At 53.7% G+C, this 26,806-nt stretch overlaps 7 protein-coding genes across 7 annotated transcripts; 4 read left to right on the top strand and 3 right to left on the bottom strand.

The window, feature by feature from the left end:
* Positions 1-378: 378 nt before the first annotated feature.
* On the bottom strand, positions 379-3,204 carry HD553DRAFT_301715 (Sodium/calcium exchanger protein-domain-containing protein). The gene is made up of 12 exons (XM_046178670.1): positions 3,161-3,204; positions 2,795-3,138; positions 2,597-2,667; positions 2,174-2,480; positions 1,895-2,088; positions 1,612-1,820; positions 1,489-1,529; positions 1,394-1,415; positions 1,185-1,329; positions 1,094-1,115; positions 969-1,028; positions 379-896 (listed from the first exon to the last, which is right to left on the bottom strand). The coding sequence occupies exons 2-12, from the start codon at positions 2,952-2,954 to the stop codon at positions 847-849; spliced, it is 1,281 nt and encodes a 426-aa protein (XP_046032716.1). The 5' UTR covers positions 2,955-3,138; positions 3,161-3,204; the 3' UTR covers positions 379-846.
* Positions 3,205-3,607: 403 nt separating this feature from the next.
* HD553DRAFT_346365 (uncharacterized protein) lies at positions 3,608-6,297 on the top strand (the record flags this gene model as incomplete). The annotated part of the gene is made up of 3 exons (XM_046183187.1): positions 3,608-4,354; positions 4,430-4,586; positions 4,964-6,297. The coding sequence occupies 3 exons, from the start codon at positions 3,608-3,610 to the stop codon at positions 6,295-6,297; spliced, it is 2,238 nt and encodes a 745-aa protein (XP_046032717.1).
* Positions 6,298-7,088: 791 nt separating this feature from the next.
* On the top strand, positions 7,089-7,496 carry HD553DRAFT_278371 (uncharacterized protein; the record flags this gene model as incomplete). The annotated part of the gene is made up of 1 exon (XM_046178043.1): positions 7,089-7,496. A coding segment is annotated over one exon (408 nt), but the record flags the coding sequence as incomplete, so codon positions are not given.
* Positions 7,497-9,918: 2,422 nt separating this feature from the next.
* HD553DRAFT_346367 (uncharacterized protein) lies at positions 9,919-11,122 on the top strand (the record flags this gene model as incomplete). Its single annotated transcript, XM_046183188.1, has 4 exons — positions 9,919-10,015; positions 10,086-10,198; positions 10,266-10,586; positions 10,742-11,122. 4 exons carry the CDS (start codon positions 9,919-9,921, stop codon positions 11,120-11,122), a joined length of 912 nt encoding a protein of 303 aa, XP_046032719.1.
* A 9,067-nt stretch (positions 11,123-20,189) lies between these two features.
* HD553DRAFT_152072 (uncharacterized protein) lies at positions 20,190-22,028 on the top strand. Its single transcript, XM_046176752.1, has 5 exons — positions 20,190-20,320; positions 20,434-20,500; positions 20,596-21,013; positions 21,088-21,265; positions 21,355-22,028. Exons 1-5 carry the CDS (start codon positions 20,260-20,262, stop codon positions 21,807-21,809), a joined length of 1,179 nt encoding a protein of 392 aa, XP_046032720.1. The 5' UTR covers positions 20,190-20,259; the 3' UTR covers positions 21,810-22,028.
* On the bottom strand, positions 21,995-23,446 carry HD553DRAFT_152032 (SGNH hydrolase-type esterase domain-containing protein). The gene is made up of 6 exons (XM_046176751.1): positions 23,069-23,446; positions 22,962-23,005; positions 22,812-22,901; positions 22,723-22,744; positions 22,271-22,660; positions 21,995-22,195 (listed from the first exon to the last, which is right to left on the bottom strand). The coding sequence occupies exons 1-6, from the start codon at positions 23,348-23,350 to the stop codon at positions 22,094-22,096; spliced, it is 930 nt and encodes a 309-aa protein (XP_046032721.1). The 5' UTR covers positions 23,351-23,446; the 3' UTR covers positions 21,995-22,093.
* A 236-nt stretch (positions 23,447-23,682) lies between these two features.
* Positions 23,683-26,694, bottom strand: HD553DRAFT_152113 (uncharacterized protein). Its single transcript, XM_046176753.1, has 4 exons — positions 26,608-26,694; positions 25,531-26,535; positions 24,153-25,466; positions 23,683-24,072 (listed from the first exon to the last, which is right to left on the bottom strand). The coding sequence occupies exons 2-4, from the start codon at positions 26,506-26,508 to the stop codon at positions 23,929-23,931; spliced, it is 2,436 nt and encodes an 811-aa protein (XP_046032722.1). The 5' UTR covers positions 26,509-26,535; positions 26,608-26,694; the 3' UTR covers positions 23,683-23,928.
* Positions 26,695-26,806: the final 112 nt, after the last annotated feature.

The following is a 26,806-nucleotide window of genomic DNA, read 5'->3' on the forward strand; positions in this document are numbered from 1 at the left end:
CTGTTGTTATGTTGACTGATTGGCGGGATGTGGCTTCTCTGGTCTTTGCATTCCAAGTCTATTTCTTTATCTTGATCCAATTGGCTGCAGTTTCCTGGTGTGATATCCAGGGGTCTGACGAGATCAGTAGTACAGTGATAGATACTTTGCCCTTGTCCTTGGTGATGGGGATGAATGGAAAGGAGGTGGTGGAATTCTTTACGGCAAAGTCGTGACCGAGTGCGGCTTGTCGGTGATATCATCACGCTGTTTTCGATCTAATGGTTGATTCTTAACGAGCGACTACATGCGTACGCCGTTTCAACAACCTGGACAATGATCAGTAGCTCAGTAGACTCGAGCTACAAACATGCTTCGAAATCCATTTCCAAGGTGAGGCACAATTTGCCCCTTCACTCCGACAACTTCAAGCATAATCTTTGGGGTTTTCAGATACCGGAAGACCTTGCTACCATTACGCCGAATCTTCTGCACGTTAGCTTGTTCATCTCACTGGATGTCATAGAGATCACTTTAGGATACTATCAAAACATTCCGACGCCAGACACTCGACCACGTCCTCGAACGCCTGTGAGGTCCCTGCCAATGGCGACCCTTTCGCCTTTGCAAACACAATCGCGACGTACAAATATCTGGTTCAGGCACCCTAGTCATTATACTTCCCAAAGCAGGTGAGAACCCGCCGGGGCATGTGAAACCGCGAGTTATGTTTGCAAGCCATAAATAAATATGATTCCACATCCTCACAAAGTTGCCTAGGGGTATCAGTTGCTAGTTGCTAGTAGCTAGTCGACAAGGTTTCTAATCTTGTTTTCCATCGGTAAAGCCGCATAGCATCGCGGGCGATCACTCGGATACGAAATAAGCCAAAGCGATAATCAGGTAGAGAGCGATCACTGTGGAGACAAAGCCGGATAATGAATCAGCTAGGGCGGACATGCGATACAGAGGTTGCTGGCAAGACGTACAGAGAACACCCTCGATGTAGTTGGTCCTACCATCCTGGAGGAGGATGTTGACCAGCATGACTGAAAACAACGACAATCGCTTGAGCTTCCCGCACTTTCGCTCTACTCGAACGAGATGTCCTTACCAGAGACGAAAAGCATGATCGTCTGATATTTAGGGCATCGTTCCGGTTAGCCACGATCGCTGACATCTTTGCGAAGCCCCTCTAGACTCACCTCGAAATCGGCAAAGTAGAGGGTCAGGTTCTTGCCCAAAGGCCAGGCGGCCAATACCAAGATGGGGATCATCCCAGCGGCGATCTGGATCGAGGACCCTACGCTGACACCGATCGTAATCTCCATCTTGCCCTTCATGGCCATCCTACGTGTGTCGCGAGGGGTTCGTCAGCGAAGTCGAGATTGATGCGACTAACGGCCATGCTTACCAGACTGAGGTGACGTGTTCGGCTGAAGAGGCAAGCGTTTAGCGATGTCAACTGCAGGTACTCTAAGCGGCAACGAATGAAATATGTCGACTTACCGGCATTTCCGACGATGGGCAATAAGATGAGACCGATAAAGCTGTGCATCGAATCCCATTCGACGTCAGCGATCTGCAAACCCTGCCTTCGCGGAAGAAAAGGCCATCTCGCCCACAACTCACGCCTTGGGAAGGTTCCACTGAGCGGCAGTCTCATCGATACTGGCGACCAAGACGTCGGCACAGACGGCCGTAGCCACAGTAACAATTGCCAACCAGCCGAATGCCGAGTAGGCGTCCATCTCTGGCTTTTCCTCCTCTTCGACCTCGCCGTTCTCGTTAGTCCGAGCGGCTTGAGCGTCGGCTTCGAACAACGAGGCGTGGGATTTGAGCTGTCGGATCGCATCAAAGCGGGGTCAGCATTGCGGGACGATCAGAGAGCAAATCGGCTGCCTAGATCACGCACCTGGAAGTAGAGGTAGAACATGTAAACTCCTAGCAAGATGATCGCGGTCCCCCTGCTCAGGACGAGCAGTCCCTTCAAGGTCCCGTCGTGAGGAGCGGGAGCGTTACCGTTATCGGGGCTCGAGCCGAGGAGGAGGTCCTTGGGCGACGGATGGGCGCCACCGTCACGGGGCGATCGAGCGTAGGTCGAGTGGTCTGGCAGCAGAGAAGATGGCGAAGGAGTTTCAGCATCAGCAATCCCTCTGCGTGACAAATCAACGGATGAAACTAAAGGACCTACAGGCAGCGGGGATGACGAGTCCGACACAAGCGAGCGTCATGATCCCCGAAGAAGTCTGCGCAGCGGTCATCCGGAAGGTCGACTCCTTATAAACCGTCCCTGCCGCAGCGAAAGAACAACCCAGGACGAGCAAAATGTTGGAAAGGATGCTTCCCAGCATGGACGTCTGGACTAATCGGAGCTGGTCTTGTTGCAAGGCGACGATACCGACCAAGAGTTCGACGGCGTTACCAAAGGTCGCGTTCAAGAGGGCCGAGACGCTTTGAGACAAGCTCATGCTGAGTTGTTCGGTGGCATCTCCCAGTAACTGAGAGTTTCGATCGACGGGAAAGGGTGAAGAGCGATAAAGGACCGCGGAAATACGATGAATCGACAGTCAGCGAATGTCTTTATATAACGATCTCTGGCGACGCAACGACTCACGGCAGCGAGCGGGATGATGCTCAAGAACGAGATGACGAATTTGACGGTAGCGGGCCAGTTGACAAACTTGGCTGCTCGATAAACCGTTTCGAGAGGCCGTCATCGAAAAGAGAGAAGAGAGAGAGAGGAAACAGTTTTACTTTTCAGACACACGTGCTTCACCAGCAAACGAAATCGATGCCCACCCCGACTACTCACCTGCGATAGTGACGGGAACGGTGACGAGGAGCACGTTGAGCCAACCGTTCGTCAAGAGGAACCAGGACGACTTTAGGGGACGAAACGTCTTTGCCGGGTGATCGAGACCGCCGTCGCTCTGAGAGCGCCCCAAGAGGGGAGAGTTTTCGTTGGCGGGCATTCGATTCTGTTCTGTTCGATGTGTGTTATGGGTTTTACTGTGGGTCGTCGAGTGCAGTTGTGCGAGTGTGGCTAAACTCTACTGCGGATTAAGAAGAGGACGATGATGCTGCGGATGTCGAGGATTGCAGGATGATGGGATTTACCTTTCGGGGAGATCGGAAGGAGGGAGGTTGGTCGATGACGCGCATCAGCAAGGGAAGCGACGCGCATCAGCAAGGGAAGCGACGCGTATCTGTGTCAGGCTAGAGGGTGCGGCTGCAGGGGAAATGACGAATCAGGGCCCGATCGTCAGTTCTAGCTAGCTAAAAGATAGATGGTTGCGGAAGCGAATTTGCAATGGTATAGCCCATCGGACCAGCCATCTCACAAAATCTGCGGAATTCACCGAAATCCCCGACAATCTGGGGTGATCTCGAGTTCTATTCCGCTACTATGCCGTAAAACTATCTGCAACAATCTGTGCTAGCAAATATTCTAGCCCCTACTGAGCCGCTTTTTTGACGCACGTGGCGGAGAGCGGTCGACGGTCGACTGCAGACTGCCGAATTCTGCAGAATTCGGCACCGACCTGATCAACTCCAGATACTATGTTGTACTACTGTCTATGATGATCCCTATGCCGAATTTGAATCGTTGAGCGGATCATCAACCATGTCTGAATACCATCACCATCACCATCCCCATCAGCAGCAGCAGCAGCAACAGCAACAACATGTGCAACGGGATTGGAGTCAGCACGAGAGGGAGTACTACGCCTCTCTGTCTGATCTGAGGACGTTTCAGCAACCTCTCCCTCATCCGAATCATCACCACGGCCAGTATCCGTACCCTTCACCAATCGGCGAAGGTCCTCGAGGTTACCTCGCAGGCCCTGCAGGCACCTTGGTGGCTCCAAGCACCCAAGGACACCCGCAGACTGCCGAATTCGGCGGAACTCGGGACATGAGTCCATTGGACTCTCCCCTCTTGACTTCGATCAACGCTTTACCTAGCCTGCCCGCCGCTCCTGCTATCCCTCCGGCCCAGGCTGCAACTCCTACCTCTGCTCCTGGCAACCCTCCTGCCAACCAGAACGTTTGCTGGTATGAGTGGATGGAGGATCTCCTTGCCGACCTCCTTGTTGCGGAGGTGAAGGTCACACGCAACAAGGTCACCATGGGCATGCCCGTATTCTCCAAGATTGCCAACCTGATCAATGAAGCGATGGACGCTCGAACCGACCCCACGCCCAATGGGAGATTGGATGGTATCAAGGTTAAGAACAAGACAGGAATCTTGACGGCAGAATTTTACAAGCCTCTCGAGCGGATGAGGAAGAGGTCGGGCTGGGGTTGGGATCACCAGCTGCATCGTCCCCTTGTTGATGACGAGGCGTTCGAAGACTACGTCAAGCACTGGGTGAGCTGAAGATCGCAGCCGAATTCTGCAGAATTCGTCAACACAAGCTGATCCCGTTCAAACATCGTCACACAGATCGGGACCCCAACCGTGTCTCAAATCAGATGTCTGCGAGACAATGGATGGCGGCTCTACCCCAAGTGGAAGATCATCCGTGAAGGTCATGGAGCTACGGGTGATTTTGCCTTCCGGGGTGGAGCTCCGATCCCTTCCCAACCCGAACCTCCTGCCGGTGCGCGCGCAGCGCGGGTGCTTATAGTCATCATCACCTTCCCCATCATCACTTGTACCTATGTAGCATGTCATTCATCTCTGCTGTTCAGCTTCCTGCCTTCCTCTTCATGGTGAAGACGATGCGATTCTGAGCGAGCAGAGAGGTACGTTCCATTCTTAGTCCGACGACGATACGACGATTTCTGACGAATACGACGAAACGGGAAATTTTCACGACGACACACGACGACGACGTAGACTTTCGCCACCATCCCGATCCGGTAAACCGCACATCCGTATAACTTATACACCCATCGCCGGGACACTGGATGCAACCTAGCACCGCTGGACCACTTGAGCGAGCCAGAAATCGAATCGATCTACGCGAACTCCCAGGAGCGACGACGGTCCATCTCAACGAGCTTTTCGAAGTCATCAAAGTTCGATCTACCCCTATCGCCCCTCAACCACCCGTCCCTGATCAACCACCTGCCGCACCGCTCCGCCGAGAGAGAAGGTTCCACATCATGCCCAACGCTACGAACATCAACATCCCTCCATTCGGGGGCGAGGACTTCGCTAGTTGGCTCAAGTCCTTCCAAACCGCGATGTTGATGATGGATTACGAGGACAACGCAGCCAAACAAGCTAAGTTCTTCGCTATCAGCTTGGTAGACGGATCGGTAGCTGCGCAGTGGTACCAAGGGCTCGACGACAACACAAAGGCGGACTGGAACCTGATCTTGGCCGCCCTTCGAATCAAATTCGGCCAGTCCGCAGACGACCGTCACGCTGCGTTTCGAGAGCTCGTCAGTCTGAAGTTGCCGGACGAAGACGTGGGGAAGACCAACTCGGAGGAAGTTCAGAAGCAGGGAGTATGGGCCAGGAAGGTAGCGGTGTTGGCCACAAGGGCAGGACCGGACGAATTCAACAACAACGCGTTCTTGGTCTTCAATAACGTGGGCCCGCAGCTCCAGTCTATCCTCGTCAGCGGAGGTGCTACCGAAACCGTGAAAGCGATTACGACGAAGGTCGAGACAATGAGCCCGGCGGAGATCGAGACGCTTCAGCGAACGGTGAAAAAGGAACAAGACGCTACCGAATGGGCGAAACGACTAGCCGCGATCGAGGGACAGATGAGAGAATCGAATCAGAGACCCCTAGCCCAACAACCGTCGTGGAACTCGTCAGCCAACGCAACCAGCAAGGAGTCCGAAAAGAGCAACTGGAGGAGCCGACAGGACAGAGAAAACGCGCCTCCCATCGAGCTAGGACCGTTCCCATCGACTCAAAGCGGAGTCGAAGCCTACAAGAGGGCGGTCAGCGCATTCTACTCCAAGCACGGGATGAACAGCACGTCGAGTCTGAGCAAACCGTTCCCGCTTTCCCCTGGCACCGTGCCGGCCGGTAACAACGAATGTTTCAACTGCGGGAAGACCGATCATCTGAGGACGAACTGTAGGGCACCGGCGGCTCTGCCTTTGAACGAACAGAGGTATCGAGGACTCGTGATGCAGCAAAGGCGAGCGGAAGCTCAACAAGGTCTCGGCACCGGTTCGAACCTTCAACAACCCCTACGAGCGCTCGGGTACCAATCCCCCTACATGTTCAACGAGCACGACTACCTCTTCTCCCACTTACAACATCTTCCCATCACCCCCGATCACTCGCCCATGTCCTTGCCTTCCGAATTGTACGGTTCGGAAAATGGCCAGGACTCCGACCAGTAGCGGATGGGCGGAGTCGACAAGATCCGCTGAGGGGAGGATGGAGAAGGTGGGGGAAGGCAGGAGACGGTAAGGAGACGGAACAGACGAGGAGCAAAGGGGGTAGAGAAGGTAGGACCGAGTCGGAGACGAGAAAGGAAGCATCAAACCACGACAGAACGGACGGAGACAAATCCCAAGGGACTGACGAACCCGGGTCATCGCTACAACTGACATTTGAAAAGGCGATGCCTGCTAGTCAAGGGGGGGAAACCCCCCTACCAAATACTCCGGTGAGCAATAGCCCACGCTCATCGAGTAGAAAGAACGTTGATACCGCTGTCGATGACCTCCCAGTTATCAACTTGTGGGAGATCGGCGTCAACGAGAAAGCCAACGACAAACCATTCATCCTGGAAACGAAACTCGCCGGGGTACCAGCCGAGGCCACGACCGACAGCGGTGCGTGCGTCAATGCGTTGGACCTCCGATTCTACAGAGAACACGCAGAGGAGCTCGGCCCGCTGCAACCACCGGACTTCTCCATTACGGTAGCGGACGGGCGGAAGTTGGTCCCCGAGGGAGCCATTTCGCTGATCTTAGAGCTGCCGCACGAGAAAGGATCGTACAGCGGCCCGGTACGCTTACAGGTACTCGACACGAGCGACAGCTGGACGATGTTGTTAGGAAAGCCATGGCTGAGACAGGTCCAGGCAATCGTGGACTACGGAAAAGAAGAAATCGCCATCGGGTCCCGGAATTGGACGAACTTGCACTGCAGCTACTTCAGCGAGAACGTACGAAGCTTGCGGTCGATGGGCGGGGAGGTCCTGTTATCAGGTAACGAAGGTTTCACGGAGCAGCCGGAGGTCTTGGACAAAGGCCCAGCCGGCCCAGATCGAGCGGCGTTCATCGTCTCGAAGATCACGCTTGGGTTAGACCTGAGCGAGGAGCAAAAGACGGCAATCAGAGACCTCATCGTCGAATACAACGATATCTTCGCACTCGACATGTCGGATATCAGGCCGTGCCCACACACCACTCATTCGTTAAACATCGACGGGGGACTACCCCTCGCGAAGAAGAACTTCGGAAGGCCTTTGACGCAGCCCGAACTTGAGGGTGCGAAAGCGCAAGTAGACGTACTCATCAAAGCCGGAATTATCGAATCGACGACGCCGGAAGAGGTTAAGTGCTGCTCACCTACGGTGATGGCTACAAAGAAGGGGATGGGGAAGGAGATCTCGGAAGGGGAATTAGAGAGTCTAGCGGAGGAGGCGTTAGCGGACTCCGCGAGGATGACGAGGAAATGGCAAATCGGGACACCCCCGTGCACCGGGCTAGAATTACCGGTGCCCGCTAGGGATGGGGGGCTGACACCCCCCACCCGTCTAAATGTCAGTCACTCACGATCGCGATCTGAATCAAGGGCGGATGCTGCTGATGAAAGAACTTCTGAACGCAAGCATGAGAAAGAGCCCAAACCGAAGATCAAATACCGCCTCTGCCACAACTTCACGCAGTTAAATCGTGCCACCCAAGTTCTCCCATTCCCGCCGGGTGATTTAGAGACCAAAATCCTCAAACATTGCGGGAAGCGATGGGTGTGTCAAATGGATGCGATCGGGGCGTTTTACTGGATCCCGGTATCGCCCGAGTCTCAACCCTACCTATGCTTTCACATTCCCGGCCTAGGATACTACCGTTACGTAAGGCTACCCATGGGACCAACCGGGTCACCAGGTACCTATCAAATAGCCGTACGACGCACCCACGGCAAGTTGCTCGACCCAGGTCCCGTATCGGACTGGATGGACGACTTGTTCACGAGCGGGGACGAGTTCCTACCACTATTCGAGACGGTAAAAGCGATATTCGAGAACTGCAAGCGCGACAACATGATGCTCAGTCCGGAGAAAACGAAGCTGTTCATGACATCGGCGTGCCTCGGTGGCACAGACGTGTCTCCTTCAGGGGCTCAACCGAGTCGTGCCAAAGTCGCCGCGCTCTTGAAGTGGCCCCGACCGAAAAACGCCCGCGAGGTTCTGAGCTTCGTCAATACGGCGGCTGTTTTTCGCAACTCGATCGCCAACTTTGCGGAGATCGCTCAGCCTTTGTACTCGCTAACGCAAGGCATCGACGTGAATAGGTCGGAGAGGAAAGGAGCATACAAGAGGGCACTGGACCTAGCCGACGTATCGGAACGATGGGGACCGGTAGAGGAGGAGGCGTTCCTCCGATTGAAGACCTGTCTGACGAACTTCCCGGTCGTTTCGGGACCCCGATACGATGGGAGACCGTTCTATATCGCCACAGACGCAAGTGCGATAGGTCTCGGGGCTCATCTTTACCAGCTAACCGATTCAGAAGAAGCATTTACGATATGCTACGCATCACGAGCTACCTCAGCGGCCGAGAAGAAGCTCCACAGCTCAGAGCTCGAACTTCTCGCCGTAAAGTGGTCACTCGACAAATTAGCCAAATACGTATACGGACAAAAAATCGTATTGGCTACGGATTGTCAAGCGGTAAAGGATATGCTCAAGAACCAATGCTTGACGGGTGCGCGGGCTGCATGGAAGGAGGCGATTCTCGGAGCCAGAATCATAGAACTCCAGCATCGCCCGGGGAGAGAAAACGTGATCGCGGACACCCTATCGAGGTCATGGAGGGGTGTTAGGTTGCCAGCAACCTGTGTGTTCTCCGGGACTTGCGTAGAGTAGTAGGTAGATAAATGAGTGTGATAGCAGATGAATTACATATTACAATAGTGATCGTAGTAGTTAGACATTACCTATTGTATCATATAAGTACCTGCTCCGCCGGAGTTGCTGGCGGAACACCCGTTCGGATGTACGTGATAGTCGCACCGCGGATGGCTATAACAGGATCCCCCCGTTAGGACGAGATTCCAGATCGTCTCGTGTCGTGTTTCACCGTACGTATGGTTCACCTCGTTCCGATAGGTAACCACCTGGCGGCGTCAACTAGTGTTCTTTTGTTCGCTACGTTTCGAGCGTCGCTCGCCAGCACCTTTGTGTACCCGTACCGTCAATCCGTTTCATCTTAAAACGATTGCGTGGGCATCCTTCTTTCGTTTGTTCCGAGTAGTGTTTCAGCGTAGCTCGCCAGCCCTAATGCTTCCGTACGGTCGATCCGCCCTGTTCCTTCGAGTAATCGCTTGGCTAGCCTTTGTTCGTGTTTCCTAACTCGCCATTGTGTACCGCTTTGAGGTAACTCTTCATGACGTAGCGTTGTTTCAAATATTGTTGCGATTGTTCTCTAACCGAGTGTATGTTTCTCACGCGTCGAGAGTCTCCGGGGCGACGCGTATTCTTTTGTTCCGAAAGAGTAAACAAAGACGTCATCAAAGGGTCCTTTGAATACCTTATTTGTCGATAACCAAGTTTTTCGACGTTACTAAGTAACGCCCAACCTCCTATTGTCGGGAGGCCTGTCGACCATGTTCTCTATTGTCTTCCTGTTCGTGATGGCTACTCGAACGAGGGGTATATAGCAGCTGAGTAGGGAGTGGTGCTTCGATTCCCCCTTGCGTGTTTGCTAACTCCAATTCGAACTCGTTTCTTCACTCGTCCGCAACTTTTACCTTCTCCGTACACTTCTACTCTCTCTCTATCGCTCAACATGTCCGCTCAAGGTACTCCCTCCAAGAAGGCCGAGCCCTTCGAGCAACTTCAGCCGAAGGGGTGGCGGTACCTCAAGAAGATGTCCGCCGCGACTAGTGAGTGGGGTTTCCGTTGCGGTCTTGAAATTGGAACGGCGTATTGATATGTCCGTACGGACTGCGATAGAGTCGACTCTCATTCAGGCCGAGAAGGTCAAGCCCAAGGTCGTCGACGTCGATCCGGAGGAGTTGGACCTCGCCTTTAGGCGAAACCAAGTTACTACGGTCAACGCGTTGGTCGTGAGTTATTCCGATTTGCAGTTCCGCCGGAGTTCTCCTTTGACACGTCCGTATCCTTCTTCTCTAGGCCCAATGCCAGGGGGGTTGGAAGTTCGCCTGCCAACCCTGCTTCGAATTGGCGACTACCGGGAACCACCGCGCCCGAGTCGACGGCGAATGGGTCGACTGCATTCGTGTCAGCCAAACGTGGTTGTGCAGGCACGTCCTCGCTACTCCGGGAGAGACCTCCCGCGCTTCCTCCTGCTACTTGTGCAGGGTCAATGCAGGCCGTCCCTGCACCCCCATGAACCCCGGCGTCGTCACGGCTTTCCGACACGATATCGGAGTTCGACACAGGGTTCGCGCCGGGTTGCTGTACATCCAGGATCCTGCGGTGTCGCAAAGGAGTGTCGGTATGGTTGCCCGCGAGGTGGCCCGTTTGCAAGAGAGGATGGCGAGTACCCCCCTTATCTCTTTTCTATTTTCTTCTCCGATAACCTTCTCCGTATTCTTCCCCGAGGGAGCTAATATCCTGCTTGTGTTCTTGTCTTCTTCGTATCGTAGCTCTTCCCTCATATCCCCGCTCCTTCCGTCTTCCACGTGGAGCACGAACTCACCGCTCGGTTGGCCGCCCAACACGCTCCGAACGCCGTCCCCGCCGGCTTGGTCGCCACCGACGTCAACGTCGACCTCGACATCGCCGGTTCCGATGTCGTTACTCCCGGTTCGCCTGCGCCTACCATCGTCGAGGGAGAGGACGTGGAGGACCTCGATCTTGAGGACGACCGTTCGGACGACGAGGATACCAGCATGGGGGACGGGAGCGACAGCGAGTCGTCGAGCTCGTCCGGATCCTCGACTTCGGGGTCTTCTTCTTCGGAATCTGGTTCGGGATCTGGTTCGGGGTCTGGTTCGGGATCGGGTTCGGGTTCGGGCGGGGAGTAATTGGCTGGGTGATTTTCTTTTTGTACGGTCGTCTCTTGTAGCCGAGTACATTTGTACTCGGGATAATAAATTTCTATGCCGCTCGGAAGTTCTTGAATCGTTCTCCGCCGGAGTTGTTTTTGGATATTGTCGTTCTCTCTTTCGCTGACAATAGTTTGAGGTAATTGCAAAACGTTATTGCGTGTAGTCGTGTTGTACGTGTGGGTGCAGAGGTTTTGCTCGGTAGTAGCAGTGAATGGTGAATAAAAATAAAAACATCAAGGGACCTGCCCTTGGTAAATACATGATCGTCGCGCACAAGAACCCTTACGTAGACCAAACTCGATAACCTGCTCCCTCGTTGGCGGCGTGGTCCCTGTCAAACTGCTCATCCGTCGGAGCAGTGCTGGGAGAGTAGGTAGCTGCAACGCGAAGGTCTCGTTGCTTCTTCATCCGGTCCACGTACCACTGCGGCTTGGGCACCAACGCAGGGTTTGTACACTCCCGAATAACGTGTCCCTTCTGGAAACAGTTATAACAGGTGACATCCCTGTACTTGGCCGCATCTACCTCCATGGGGACAGCTCCCGAAGCGGATGCCACAGGGGCTTGTACGGGAGCGGCGACTGGCACTACCGCAGGAGCGGTGTATCGAGGGGTGTAAGTGTTGTTTCGCGATGTGGTGTTACGATGTTGTGTTTGAGTATGTCCAACCTTCTCCTCGTACTTTGCGCACTCCGTCTGGAACTCGTAGAGGGTGCACTTCTCCTGGTTGGGGATAGGGACGATGGCATCCCTCCACGCCTGATTCAAGTGTGCTCGGAAAAGGAGTTTCCTGCAGAAGTCGTTCAACTCCGGAATGAGGTTGGCCATAGCGTTGAACTTGGTAATGTACTCGGAGATCGACAGATTCCCCTGTCGGAAATCGGCGATCTCCCTCTCAGTTGCGGCTCTCCTTACCGCAACTCCAAAACGAGCCAACAACCCGGCTTCAAACTCCGACCATGTGGTCCAGGCAGTTCCGAAAAGCCAAGGGCGAGCCCATTCCCTCGCGGCGTCCCGCAAGTAACTACCCGCAAACACGATCTTCAACTTGTCATCGTGATATGCGAGGGGTTCCGCCATGAAGCGTAGGTTACAAGCATCTAAGAATGCTTGTACCTCTTCCTTCTTCGACCCGTCGAAAGGTTCGGGATCGCTCACCCGGATAGCCTTGGTGTAAGGCTGTACGGGGACAGAGGGGCGAGAAAACGCCGGAGGGGGAGGCGAGGGGACTGCGTTGACGTTAACCAATCCCTCCACCTTGGCCATCAACCTTTCCAAGGTTGAGTTCATCCTCCCGACGTCATTCGAGAGGGAGATGGTGCTGACAGCTGGTCGGTCGGCACTCAAGAAGGAGGAGAACACCTCGTCTCCTTCGCCGGTGTTACGGACCCATAGGAATCCGCCGGCGCTGTCTCGATCTTGAGCACCTCCCGTGCTCCGCACCGGTTCCTTGTAGCCGGCTACCGTGATAGGGTTACCAGCTACGTCGTACACTACCCTGTCCGGAACCTCTGCCCGTTCTGTGGCTTCGGTTTCCATAGTTGCAAGTCGGGGAAAAGGAGATGATCTGCTATTCTGTTAGGTTGCCAGCAACCTGTGTGTTCTCCGGGACTTGCGTAGAGTAGTAGGTAGATAAATGAGTGTGATAGCAGATGAATTACATATTACAATAGTGATCGTAGTAGTTAGACATTACCTATTGTATCATATAAGTACCTGCTCCGCCGGAGTTGCTGGCGGAACACCCGTTCGGATGTACGTGATAGTCGCACCGCGGATGGCTATAACAAGGGGCGAGAACTCGCATTCGGAAACGGGACCGAACTGGGAGCAGACGAAAGGGGTACGAAACTCGCTATACGACTACGTGCCTCCCTTACGGGCGATGAGCATAGCGGAAGAAGACACACTGCTAGAGCGCTTTCGGGACGACGACTACGAAAACGTAGTAAAGCTGATTCTAGCGAAAGAACTGGAGACGCTTACGGAAAGAGATCGCAAAGACGCGAGGAGGAGAGCAAAGAAGGCGTGGGTAGACAACGGCCAGCTGAAAACGAAACTGGAAGGGTGGGGGGACGTAATTGTCCTACCCGCCAAAGAAGGTCCAGAACACGCGCACAGGAACCACAGCCGCCACCACCTAGGGAAAGATCTCGCCCTCACGGAGATATGCCGATCTCATTGGTGGGCTAGCGTCAGACGAGACATCACCAATGCGATCGAGGAATGCCCTCGTTGCTGCCAATTCGGGACGAAGTTACAGCGCTTGAGCCTAAAACCGATCATCCGTTACGCGCCGTTCGACTTGGTAGCAGCCGACTTTCTCTATATGCCGGTAGGAGAAGGTGGACACAACATGGTGATCGTGATGATAGATTGCTTTACGAGGTTCCTCGAAGCGAGGTCGTTCAAGGGGACCTTGACATCAGAGAAGGCGATCAAATATCTCGACGAGTTCGGCACGAAATTCGTTTTTCCGAGAGCTCTCCTACTCGACAACGAATTCGATACCAAGGCCATGCGAGATTGGGCCGCTACACGAGGAAGCTGTGAGCTCATCTTCAGCGCGCCATACGCTCACGTCGGCCTAGCCGAAAACGCCAATCATCTGGTGTTGGAGAGGTTGCGAAGGCTGTCGAACCTCGACATTCATCACATGCCGAAGCTCACACAACCTCCCGTTCCGAAACGCTGGGTAAGGGACTTGCCGCAAACGGTCTCCATACTGAACGAGAGAGTACTCCCGTACTTGGGGAACCACTCTCCGAAAGAGCTCTTGTTCGGCCCATTCCCCAGCGCAAGAAACCGAGACGAAATCGAGCCGGAGCGGAGGTTGTTACTTCTCCAAATCACTCGAGGTGAAGCGATATCCGCCTTCGCACACAAACAAAGGATGAGGACCCTCAAAAGCAAGACGTATATCGACTACGTCCCGGAGAAGGACGACCTCGTACTGATCTACCACCCGGCCGACGACCGCACTTACCAAACGGGTGCGAAGTTGCGGGCCAAGTGGCAGGGTCCGATGCGCGTTACTGAGGTACGAGGCGGAGCGATCAAGGCGGAGACGCTGGAGGGGAGACCGAAGGAGGGATGGGTAGGAATGAGGAGAGTGAAGCGCTGGAGAGGGAAAGGAGGAAGGGAAGGTGAGAACGAAAGGAACGACGACTCAGGATCGTCGTCGGAAGAGAGCGAAGACGAAGAACATCCGTTTAGCAATACGGAGGGAAAACCATGCCGGTCAGCTAGACTCGGGGCGACAAACACCAACCAAACCCAGACCGACGTCTGAGGCCAAACGAACACCGAAAGACCCACGAGAGGTCGGGAACCGGGAGACAAGAGATCGATTTTTTTTCGTTAGTACATAAGCGTTTCATCTTGGGTTTCAGAGCAGAAAAGGGGGTGGGTGTGCGCGCGCAGCGCGGGTGCTTATAGTCATCATCACCTTCCCCATCATCACTTGTACCTATGTAGCATGTCATTCATCTCTGCTGTTCAGCTTCCTGCCTTCCTCTTCACCGGAGAGGCGGAAGAATCGGCCAGCGAAGGTGGAGCGAACAGTCAGCCGCAGGGTACTCCCCAACGTCCCCACAGCAGCAGGAGCCGGGGCAGGGGTGGATCGTCTTCCGCTGGATCAATTGCTTCGATGAGCAATCGCCGACGCGATGAGGATCAGCCCGACTTTGCTTCCCTTGGCAAGACGTTTGTTGAACAGCTGGCATCAGTCACTCAGCATGCAACTTCGCAGATCTTGACTTGTGGTTCCGCTTTGCTCAAGGAGGATATCGCAGCCATGGAAATCAGCGTGGTCGACGCTCAGAAACTTCGCCTCCGTCTCGCCAAAGACCGTACGCTGGCCGAGTCTTATGCCCATCAATCCGAAGAAGACCGCCGGGAGTTGCTACAAGCAGTCTTGGAAGATCTACAGGGCTGAGTTTTTGTGTTTGTAATTATCCACCGTGCTCCCAAATTCTGCCGAATTCGGTGTATCAATGAAACATCTGTCAAATGAGAGCTAGGAGCTAGACACTTGCGAATGTGCTCACCGACGAATTCTGCCCAATTCGGCAGCCCTCTTGCACTCATTCCGGTTGAGTGGCAGGAATGACCTCCCATCGAGCGAAGTTGTCATCCGCAATCTTTTCTCGCAGTGCAACCATAGGATCACTGCGAGCATCTGGATCGTTCCTTTCCCTCCGGGCAACGGGTTCGTCTGGATCCAACCCTACCCCAGAGAGAAGATCCTGATCGTCTGGTACTGGCTCGCAGTCGTCTTTGTTGTCAGACATGAAGTTCTGCAGTGCGCAAAGTGCATAGATGACTTGCACTTGCTTAGCCGGGGCTTAGTACGTTCCGGCTCGCAATGCCTTGAACCTCGCTTTCATGATACCCCAAACCTGTTCAATGGGCATGCGGAGACTGGAATGTTGGTGATTGTACACCTCCTCCCTAGTCGCTGGCTGTCGTCTGGATCGCTTCCATGCGGCAAGGTGGTATGCTGTCCCATTGTAGGGCGTGAGTACCTGGCATCGAAGAGTGAATCCTGCATCTCCGAGTAGATAATACCCTTGCGGAATTGGATTGTCTTCGTGGCGAAGACAATCGTACCAGATGCTGATATCCGGCTCAGGACCTTCCCAGCCAGCGTTCACGTAACAAAGCCGACGATCTAAATCGCATATACCGAGGACGTTCCATGAGAGACCACCTTTGCGATCTCGGAAATTACCCTCTCTATGGCTTGGAGGATGCGCAGTGATGAGGGTGCCATCGATAGCGCCGCAAGCCTGTTGAAATGCCCCGAGCTTCCTGCTCCGGGCGAATTTACGATGAGGCAATTGGTTTGGACGATGAAAGCGCACCATCTTGCTGAAGAATGGGTCGGTGGCGAGGGCAGTCACCGTGACATCAACAGATCTATCAATGAAATGATCAGCCGAATTCGGTTACGACCCTCATCTCGGCTCACCTGAAAGATTGAGAACACATGATGCACATTCAGCCGAACTCGACCGAATTCGTACAAATTCACTCACTCACCTGGACACCGCTGCCAAGCTTCTGTTGAACTCTAAGCCTGTCTGCCGGTGACCTGTGCCATGCCTCAATGCATGCAGAGCGATGGCCAACGTTTCTTGCGAGCCCACGCGTTGTGTCGCCAACGACCTCCCAGCTGTTCCAAGTTTGCTCGCGAGCAGTTGCATGGCAGAAGGACTCATGCCAAACACATTCATGCATCGTGCTCGGTTATTAAGAGCCTCCATCAATCTCATTTGTCCAGAGAACCTGGATGTGGAGTAGGCCAGCCGTGTTCGTGAAGGGTTTTGTATTAGGGGGAAGGACTAACAGTCTACGCGGGGCTAGGTCTAAGGGCAATGGTGTAATAACGGATGAAGTATATACATACAATGAGCCTATTATAATAAGCACCTACGGGAGATGTAAAAGTAGACCCCTGTGGGGATGTTGAGAAGTGTCTCCGAAGGGACCTCCGAGGGGGTCTCCCGCGGGAGTAGCGACGCGTCACGTGACGGCTATAACATTTTGTTTCTGGTTTCGTTGCTGTCGATTGCACAGCAACACGAGGCTGATAAATTGGACAACAAAGTCCCTATCTCTACTCGAGTTATCTGACATGTTGCAGGGTGACCTTGTGCCGAAGTCTGCAGAATTCGGCTGAGCACAACAACGCATGTATCGACGACAACAACGATATGCTTGTCGTCAAATCGCAGATGGAAATTGAGATGACGTCAAGGACCTATTTGCCTCCGTATTTGCACCTGACGCGCGTTTGAGCGACCGTTTCATCCCTTGATCGTTGCTGCTTGACGACGCTGTTGCCATCAATATCACCAAAAGACCTCTTCAGTTCCAACGCAGAAAACGCAGAGACTTCGAGAAGAGGGTCCTTTGGATTGTTCCTGTTCATCAAACAACAACAACAGCCACGTCGACGCGTATGACTCCATCAAAACAAAGAAAAAAACACGTCGCGTCTGCTCAGCCAGTGAGGAAGGTATATACACACGATCAATTCACATCCCCCTTCCCCCCCCTCATCGTCCTTTTCTCTTTTCCTCTCTTCACTCTCAACTCTATCTCTCCGACTCTATCTCTCTTCCCAACTTTACTTAATCCTCGTCTTGATAACAACATGGCCCCTGAACGTCCCGCCAAATCCTCCTCCTCTAAACGCACCAACCCCGCCAACCCCGCCAATCGTACTTCTCGGAACGCCCTTGGGCGATTCACGTCTCGTCCCGGAGCTGGAGCTCCCGCTGGTGCTCAGGAGGAGTGGGATAGGATCCAGAGGGGGGAAGGGGGTCGTCAGTCGACTCTTCCGAACCTGAGAGTGAGTACGATACGATTGTGATCCTTCTTCCTTTCACCGTCGGTTGTTCCCCTCCTGTCTTTCGTTCTTTGCCGAGTAAACGACTGACTCTCCCGAATTTTGCCGAATTCGGTAGTTTGCTCAGACCCAAGAGGAAGAAGACCGGGACGTCCAGAAGGCCATCGGCAAGTCTCTCAAGACGCCTAAGTTCGAAAAGATCCTTACCAAGGAGCGACTTGCAGCGGAAACTCGCCTCGCCCATGAGCAAGCCGAACCCGACGCCGTCAATCAAGGAGCTCGCATCTCCCCCATCATCGACGACAACCAAAGAGCTCGCATCTCCCCCATCCCCGACGACGACAACGTGATCGTCAAGACCGAGAAGATTGATGAGCCTGTAAGTTGGGGTGTTTGCTAGCTTCAAAGTCGGAATCGAAGGCTTACCGAATTCTGCAAACTTCGGCAGATCCCTCCGAAAAACAAACGCAAGGACAAGGCCAAGGCGAAGCAGACGGAGGTCATCGAGGTGAGTTATTCCTGTTAGAGAGTGATCGGTTTGCGCTTACGAATTCTGCAAACTTCGTCAGCTTTCCTCGACCGAGGAGCCAGAGGCCAACGCCAAGGCGAAGGCCAAGGCCGACAAGAAGAGGAGGAAGGCCGAGAAGATGGCACGGGAGGTCCAGAAGGAGGTGAAGCAGCTTGTCCCTGTGAGTTATCCATCTTTCGCTCCATTTGAGCTTGAACATGATACTAATTCCGTCCTATTCTCTGCGTTTAGAGCGACGACGACGTCAAGGCCCTTGTCCCCAACTTCCCGTCTAAAAACCTCGAGGATGCCTGGATCCTTGACGGGAAGAACCCCGTCAAGGTTTGTGTAAGTCTGTGCTCTCTCTTTTACACATCCTCATCGTTGTACTAACTTCATTCGCAAACGATAGATCTTTACGAAAGGTTACGACTGGGTAGGAGCTCTTGCGAAACTCGAAGAGGCTGCCCAGATGTCGAACGAAAAGGACAAGAACGCCATGGCCAAGAGTATCGGCTTGATGGGACCTCGTTCGTCCACCGACATCACTGCGGCCCGACGAAATTTCTGGCTCGCCCGCGGGATCGACTTCGATAAGACCTTCAACGCTCAAACGGGCTACGACGTCGGCGTCTATACCGGAGAGGTGAGTTGGCGCTTACCGAATTCAGCCGAATTCGGCAGAGTCCTGCGTCTTTTGCACTGATCACTGACACGGTACGATTGCTTCTCTCTTCAGGAACGAAGCATTCGAACCGCGAAGGAGGGGGGCAAAGAAGTTGTCGAGTACGAACACATCATGTGCACCCCCTGCGCCAGGAAGAAGAAGGATGACCCGGAGCAGCGATGCTTCGCCACAAGGCCCTTCACCGCCTGCACCGCCTGCGCTGATCGCAGCAAGGCTTGCAACTTCAAGGAGATGCACCGCGCCTTCGTCAACCAGCACGTCATCGGTGCTGCGAAGACCTTGCAAACTGTCGGCAAGAAGATTCGCAAGAAGATCAAGGGCAAGAAGGGGTTGAAGATTGCTATCGACATGATGGCGGTGAGTTTTTCTCTGATTCAAACCAGTGATTCCGCGATCCGTGACTGACCGAATTCGGGAAAATTCGTACAGGCTGTCACCGAAATTCTCAAGGCCTCCGACGTCGGTATCCCCGGTCTCCACGAATCGCTGAACCGTTACTTCGACATTCAGCAAGCAAAGATCGACGCCACCTCCAAGAGCGGCAAATCGATGATCGGGCTGTTGTATGAGAGTCGAGGCGAGCAGGTTGCCCGAGAAGTCGAGCAGGGCATGAAGGCTCCCCGCCGCAAAGACGTCGAGACCCAGGCCGTCCTCGACGCGGCCTTCGACAACTTGCCCAGCACCCCTCAGAAGCGCAAGGCCATCGCTGCTCCCGACCAGCGAGCGACCGTCGAGGACTACGATGACGACATGGACATCGACGAGCCGGTCGCCTCGGGATCGGGATCGGGTAAGAAGGCGATCAAGGCCGCGCCCCCCAAGGAAGAGACTACCGACTCGGACTCCTCGGACTCTTCGTCTTCTTTGGAAGACGAGAGCTCCAGCGACTCCGACTAAGTGTGCCTCTTGGTAGACCCCCGCTCAATGCATAGGGTCCCTTACTACCTGATTTCTCTCGCGAAGTCTCTGTTCAGGTAGGGGTTTTTATAGATCAAGACTTCGCCCGTTATTATACGGTATATATGTGATAGAGGTTTGTAATTACGAGGCTGGTTTCTTTTCTTATGCCATGCCAATCTACGAGCGATCGCCGAATTCGGGCAACTTCGGCCGGTGCTTTGTTAAAGTGTTGACTAACCCGTTCACCGAATTCTGCAAATTTCGGCAAGACCTTGAGATGAAACACACATCGTCTGAGATATCACGTGATGACGTGGCTACTATTTGTATCCGCGCGGAGGCAAACAACACAAACAGATAGAACTCGCGATCACCCACGGCAAACTATCCGACCTCGCTAGCGCGCTATCTGCGCGCAGATACTCGTGAGAAAATAATTATCATCTAGATAGAACTCGCGACCGGGCCCTCACACTCATATTTTGCATCCGAAGCCATGGATGGTCACGGGTGTGTGTCAGGTCGAAGAAGTGAATGATCAGATGATCCACACAGGGAAGGTGGTCACCTGTGTCGTATATATAGAGAGGCAGCTACCAGGGTGACGAGACACATTCTTTGGTCCTCTCCGATGCATACTCACATGCAATATAACCTCCAAGATGAGTGCAATCACCCCCGTCCAGATACTCAAGACCTTGTCCTCTCCGTCCTCGTCTTCCGGTGCGTTTCATCGCGTGCATTGCAGTAAAGTCGCGGGTCGCGTGCAAGTCTGGAGCAGACGTATGAAACGGGAGACTGACACGAAGCCTCTTTTCCTCTTGCGGTATATGTAGATGACATCGACAGCTTGAAGAAGCTTCAGAAAGTGGCTCAAAGCACTGCTGCGGACTCGACCGATTCGTGAGCTACATTTGGGTGACGAGGACAGACGGCTCGTTAATGTCCTCTCATAACCTGTAACTCGTTACCTATCACACACCTTCCTCGATCCGCAGTATCCAAGACGACTCGTTCTTCAGGGACAACGACTCGTCCAAGACCCGTATCCTCCAAGCCGTCCAAGCCTGCCAAGCCATCTCCAAATACACCCTCGAATCCGCTCGAACCGCCCCGACCTCGCCCACGCTGACCACTAAGACCCGTCGAGCGTCGTTCGGACCGCTGGAACACCATTTCCACGCCCATCACCTCTCCTTACACCCTGCGCTGGACAAGCAGTTCAAGGCGCACGTCATCTCCGGAAGCACTGGCGGTCAGGGAGGGGCTCATGAGGGACCGATCTCGATCTTGTTGAAACCTGCCAACTTGGCCAAGGAAGGCGGTAGTGAGGGCGATCATGCCATCTGGGTCGTCAAGGGAGAGACGGACGCTCAATGGGTCATGCCGTACAGTAGCGACAACGACCACGATCTCGTAAGTCCCTCATCGTTGCCTCCGATGCGCCGAGCGAGAGCTCACTGAACTACGTTTTCGATGTAACTCGTTAGATCGACCGACACACCCACTTTGACGCTCATGGGCACGACCTCCTCGACCACGTCCGGACCACCCTTCTCAACCAGCTCAGGCAGAAACGCGTCGTCTTTACCGGTCATGGGAGTGGAGCGGCGGTCGTCAGCTGGGTCTATATGCAGCTTCTCAGAGAGATCAAGGAGAGCGACAAAGGTGAGTTGAAAGTAACGGTTTGTTGCGTTTTGGTCAAGGTCTACGTTGTCGGAAAAGGGTACTGATGGCCCCTCGAGACGTCGAAGTAGACCTGGCTCCTCACGGGATGGACCTGATCACTTTTGGCGCCGCTGCCACTCGATGGGCCGAGCAACGAGCCTCCTTGTACACTTCCAAGGCTGGCAGTGAGACCTCGACCGACGCCGTCAAACGATACTTTACCGAAAAGAACCCCAATACCAACCTCTGCCTCGCACTCGTCAACGAGGGAGACCCGACCCCTCGTCTCAGCAAGGACTATGTCGCTTGGATTTCTTCGGCCGTCAGCGTCGCCGATGGGGACGAGACCAAGGTCAAGGAAGCGCTGGCCAAGACGCCCTGGCACGCCTTGTTGCCCTTTGGACAGATCGTCGTCTTGTCCGCCGACCAAAAGGAGTCGGTCCGGTGGATCGGCAAGGAGACGTTCAGGCAGACCGTCTGGGTTGATCCTGCTCAGGGCGATGTCGACGCTTATGTCAAGAATGTCGAGCGAATTTGCAAGTGAAATCGACCGTTCCGACGGACAAATGAAAGACCAGTGCGAAAAGAATAAAGTACAGATGCACCACGGAATAAAGTAGAGACGCACCATGTGAAACGAAATTCAAGAATCTAGCATTGTTGTACATATTGACCGGTTAAAGACGGCAATAAAACGAAACGAAACGAATTCAACAACCTGTAGAGCGGTAACTTTTACCACAACAACCCTACGAAAATATCATCTCTTATACAATACAACAACTATGCATAAACCAGATACGACTATCCCAGAGCTCTGTCACTACTTCACGCTTTGTACTGTGCCCAGGGTTCGTACGCGTAAGGCAGCTTGCCAGGTATCAATTCTTCAAATACCGGGAGCATCTTCATGATCTCCCTCGTCACGATCTGCAACAACGTAGGGGCGAAAGGGAACACTTTTAGTAGGACTCAACGTGGCTAGAGCTTATCGCGGAGGCTCACCATGTATCCCTTGGAACTCCAATGCAGTCCGTCCGTGAACAGCATCTCGTTGGTCACCCCGTGCTGTCCCTTGGCGACCGCATGCGCTCGAAAGGCGTCCACGATGGCGACCTTGTTCCCTTTGCCGTCTTGCGATTCGACCCGGACCTTGTTCCACTCCTTGACGATGGTCCTGAGCAACTGGACGTACTTTTTGTTGCTAGCGATCGTACGGTCAGACTCGGTGATCGGATCGCCGCCATCCGGAGTGTGGAGATTGCGCATGTGAGCGAGCCACCAGTCGGGTTGCAACGTCGATGGCGTGACGCAGAGGACACGGGCGGCAGGGTGGGCCTCCGATATGTAGTCTAGGATGGCGAACATGTTCTTCTGAAACTCGTCGCCCTCAATCTGTTCGAAATCGGCGGGTGAGCTATTTCCCCGCCGGTTTCGCATAGAACTCGTCCGCGAACCTTTTGCTCTCCAGTGATCACCCTATCCGTCCGTAGAATCTGGAGATTCAGCAAGCGAGCATCAATTCGTTCAAGGCTTTCCTACTTACGCATCATTGGTTCCTACGTGGATGATAAACAGCCGGACGTCGTCAAGGGGCATGTCCTCTTTCAGCTTTTTGAGCAATTGCCGAGAATTGCTGCGGGACGGTGACCGGACATTAGCTTTGAAGTGCAAGGTACGGCAACTATCGCCTCACTAGCCACCGAAACCTCGGTTCAGGACGTCCATCTTCCCGGCGTACTGTGATCGAGAAGAAGCAAGATGCTCAGAATTGATACACAGAAGCCCTGCCCCGGCACTCACCATGCTAGTAAGCTTGATGCCGTAGCCCTCTGCTTCATCGAAACTGCGCTCCGCGATCGAATCTCCCAGCACAACGACCTGAGGGTACAGACGGTTCGTCGTAGCTTTCGTAAAGTTCTCCTCATGAGGTGTGGCGTGTCGAGCTAGACTCGAATCTCGTTCCGACATCCATGACGGAGCGAGAATAAAGCTGAGCGAGAGGAAGGTTACTACAGCGAGGGCGTATGTTGAGGGATGGAAGGAACGGATGGGAGCGCCTTGGCGAGCGAACGAGGGCAACATGCCGGATGAAGTTTGTTGTCCTGAAGTAGTAGTTCGATCACGATGAGGTCGGGTCGTTCAGCTAGTTGAGCCTCGGGAAAACGAACCGCCGAGCACGTCTGCTTTACCTTAAAGGCACTCGCGCCAAGTTGCGATATGCGGACAGCTATGCGATAGACTGTCACAGTGATAGTACAAGTAGCAGTAATTCAACTCGCAACTCGTAGCTCGTAATTTTATACATCATATCATCCGAACCAGTTCGTATCGTCGGGATGTCGTTTGCGGGAACAGCATAGTACTTGGGAAGAAAGTTCGTTGGGTCGTCACTAGGTCTTGTAAGCCTTCTAAGGAAGAAATCATCCCAAAACTACTTCAGACATGTCGTCTAGGGTCGCTTTCGTCAAAACGTGTAGGTCATAAAAGCACTGGTTCTCGATTTCGTGCATCTGGTCCGGGATGTCACTCAGGTGATCCAAAGCGGTTCGAGCATCCCGCACCAGCTTGGCTGATTCCTTGATGAAGGTGCACCAGGCGGACGTAGGGGCGCCGAGGCCGTTGTCGTCCAGATTGGCTGCCAGCTGCAAGAAGGGAATCCATCAGGCCGGTATCCTGAAGTCTAAGGCTTTCGGACTATTACGGACGTTGACGCAACCAGCATTCCATTCTTCCTTCTTTTTCTCCAGATCCAGAAGTTCCTCCATATCGAAGACGATGTCTTCCTTCTTTAGCTTAAGACTCATCTAGAACGATATCAGCAAAATCAGCTTGCGTGAAAGCTCTCTGCTCTTCCAGCTCATCAACAAGCTCGCTTCGAACTTACAACGTAACAGATCAGGAAGATCAGAGATTGTAAATCGTCTATGTATCGGTGCGAGGCTCGTCTCGCTTCGTCGAGTTTGCGCTGGATATTCCTTTGAATGTGAATGCAAGGTTTGTAGACCCTTGGGTCGATACCTTTGGTTCTAGCTGTCTCCTCGGCGTTCGAATAATCTGAAGCTAGTCTCATGTAATCATCCCTTAATTTTCTGGCACCGGCACACGGCAACGATTGAAAATATGGGTTGGCCGATCTACCATCGTCCTCTGCCAGCTTGATGGTCTCGTGCAAGGTCCTCTCGCGACTCGAGGCCGCACGGGGTGCTTGCAGGTAACGAGCATTTCCCCAATCGACAAGCCACGCTATGACCGTCTTGCCGTCCGGGAGCCAGCGCCACATCACGTTTCCTAGGTTGAGATCGCGGTAGTGTATTCCTTTGCTCGCGGAGAACCAAAGGCACTCGACTATGCCGAGGAAGACTTGACCATAGTTGCGGTAACTAAACCTGTCGGTTGTCAATACGACCATGGGCAACCTCCTGCCAATGCGGCATGTCGTTACCAAGATAGATAGGTGAAGCGGGGGACGTGCGGGTTCCGCTGCATCCTGGCCCACGATCTCCACTGTCGCCCATTCCTTCAGTTTCTCATCTTCGACCGTCCCAACCAGTTTGGGAATGTGGCTTCTAACCTGTTCCGACACACAGCTCGACGCAAGCGGCTGCAAGGAAACGGCCGCCCCTGTATGTAAAAGATGGAGCATCGTTTCCTCATGATGAACGAGGTCTGGGGTGAGCCATGTCGCTTTAATGACATATTCGTCTTTGTCAAGCGATTCCGACCTGATTGGCCCCTGTGAGGAGACGATCCGGGCGCTCCTCCTCCGGTCCGAGGTGCCAGTTTCGGAGACATCGTTTGTGCCTAACGGCAGTCCTGGCTGCACTGGAGGAGCGGAAGGCTGGGGCGAGTTCGCGCCCATCTGCTCGGCTCTCCAAACCGTCGTGCGTGATCCAAATAGCGGCGACCTGACCTCAAGTAGAGTGGCGGGCCCGACTTGGACGTCCTCCGTCTGATTCGTCTGATGGCAGCGTGTTCGAAACTTCCGGGACGGCGTCCAGCGCTGATCGTATCGATCTCCGGGATAGAGGAAGAACGCCAGGATTATCAAGAGTTCTCGGTAATCCTTGGGTTCGAGTAGGCTGTACACTCGCGATGACGCGAAGCTGGATGCGTCTGCAGTCCATAACCGTACCGCAGGACCACAGATGCTCAAGGCAAAGACTCTTCCCGATAGCGGACGGTTTCTCACAGTAGCACCCTTCACGATAGTACGACGTCAGTTGGTACTCCAGCCCACACAAGATTGGGCAAGGGCGACTCACTAGATATTTCATTACCCGAGGTACCGTATTTTCGTTTGAAGTCGGCGGGTAATGGCTCGCGAACTCTGCTCTGGGAAGACGTTTGATTTCGATGGTACGTTTGGCCAGGCGAAAGGTGCGCAAGTGCTCGAATTCTTTTATGACTCTGTTTCGCTCTCTATCGTTCCTTTCTCCTTGCGTGATGACGATGTCAGGCTTGCAGTCGGACTCGCCTTTCTTCCAGTCGAGATGAGCATCGTCGCTTGACAATTGGTCATCCTTTTTGAGTATATGACCGCCATTCTCTACCACGCCGCTAGCATGGCCGCCGTAGAACAGGTTTCCAACGAATTCCAAAAGCGGCACGAGGAGATCTGAATAAGCGCTCTCCTTCGGTTGCTTGAGCGTTTGGCGAAACAGGAGCCGCTGGCAATCCCGAAGCGGTGTGCTCTTTTCAAACTTCTTAACATGAGTGTCCAAGCGATCCGAGGTGAGTGATGATCCATCCTTAACTTGGATCGTCAAGAATCTCGGATCGAATCTGGTCGTACATTGGGATCGGTACTCCTGGTCGACCTCGACTCCTGAGGGCGAAGCTGTTTCCGTATGACTTTCGGTTTTCAGTTTTTTCGTAGGGGTAAGAACCTCCGTTACGGCGAGAGTGCGTTTCAGCTTTGATCGATCCTCCTGATCAGCATGGCGAAGCTGTGGTGCCGAATGAACGCGGCTCGGTTCTGGGGCAGTCGACTGGCTGATCGATGCCGAACCGGCTGGTTCGGCTGTGCTTTCGTTGGGGACTGGTAGCTGCCCAGGACCAGAAGCGTTTCTCGAGCTCGAACCTAGTTCCGGCTGAAAATCCTTCCATCGTTCGCCCAGAAGCGGATGAGTGGTGAAGGCTGATTTATTCGGAGCGAACTGATGATCCCTGTTGTATTCTCTTGGACAGTGTCCATGGTGTTCGAACGAGAATTCGAAGAGATCTTCCTCAAAGACGCCCATCCTTGAAGCTATGAACTAGATGCCGATCTACGACGTGGCAGGACATGCAGGACATCAGTTACGGGCAAAATATGTGACAGCAGTCTGACGCGCACATACCGGGTAGTCGTAACCGGATTCCGAACAAGCTAGGATCCACCCAGTAAGCTTTCAGGCAGCTCCGTTTATACAATCTCGATAGTTTGTACTCTAGAGCAGTCTTGCCGCGAGTTGAGAGCTAGTTGAGAGCGAGTTGGAAAGCGAGGTTGGAAAGCGAGGTTGAAGAGAAGAGGCCAAAGGAGGTTTGATGGGAGGCCAA

This window comes from Filobasidium floriforme (genome assembly GCF_021052385.1).
Source record: "Filobasidium floriforme strain CBS 6241 chromosome Unknown HD553scaffold_29, whole genome shotgun sequence".
NCBI classification, from domain to species: domain Eukaryota; kingdom Fungi; phylum Basidiomycota; class Tremellomycetes; order Filobasidiales; family Filobasidiaceae; genus Filobasidium; species Filobasidium floriforme.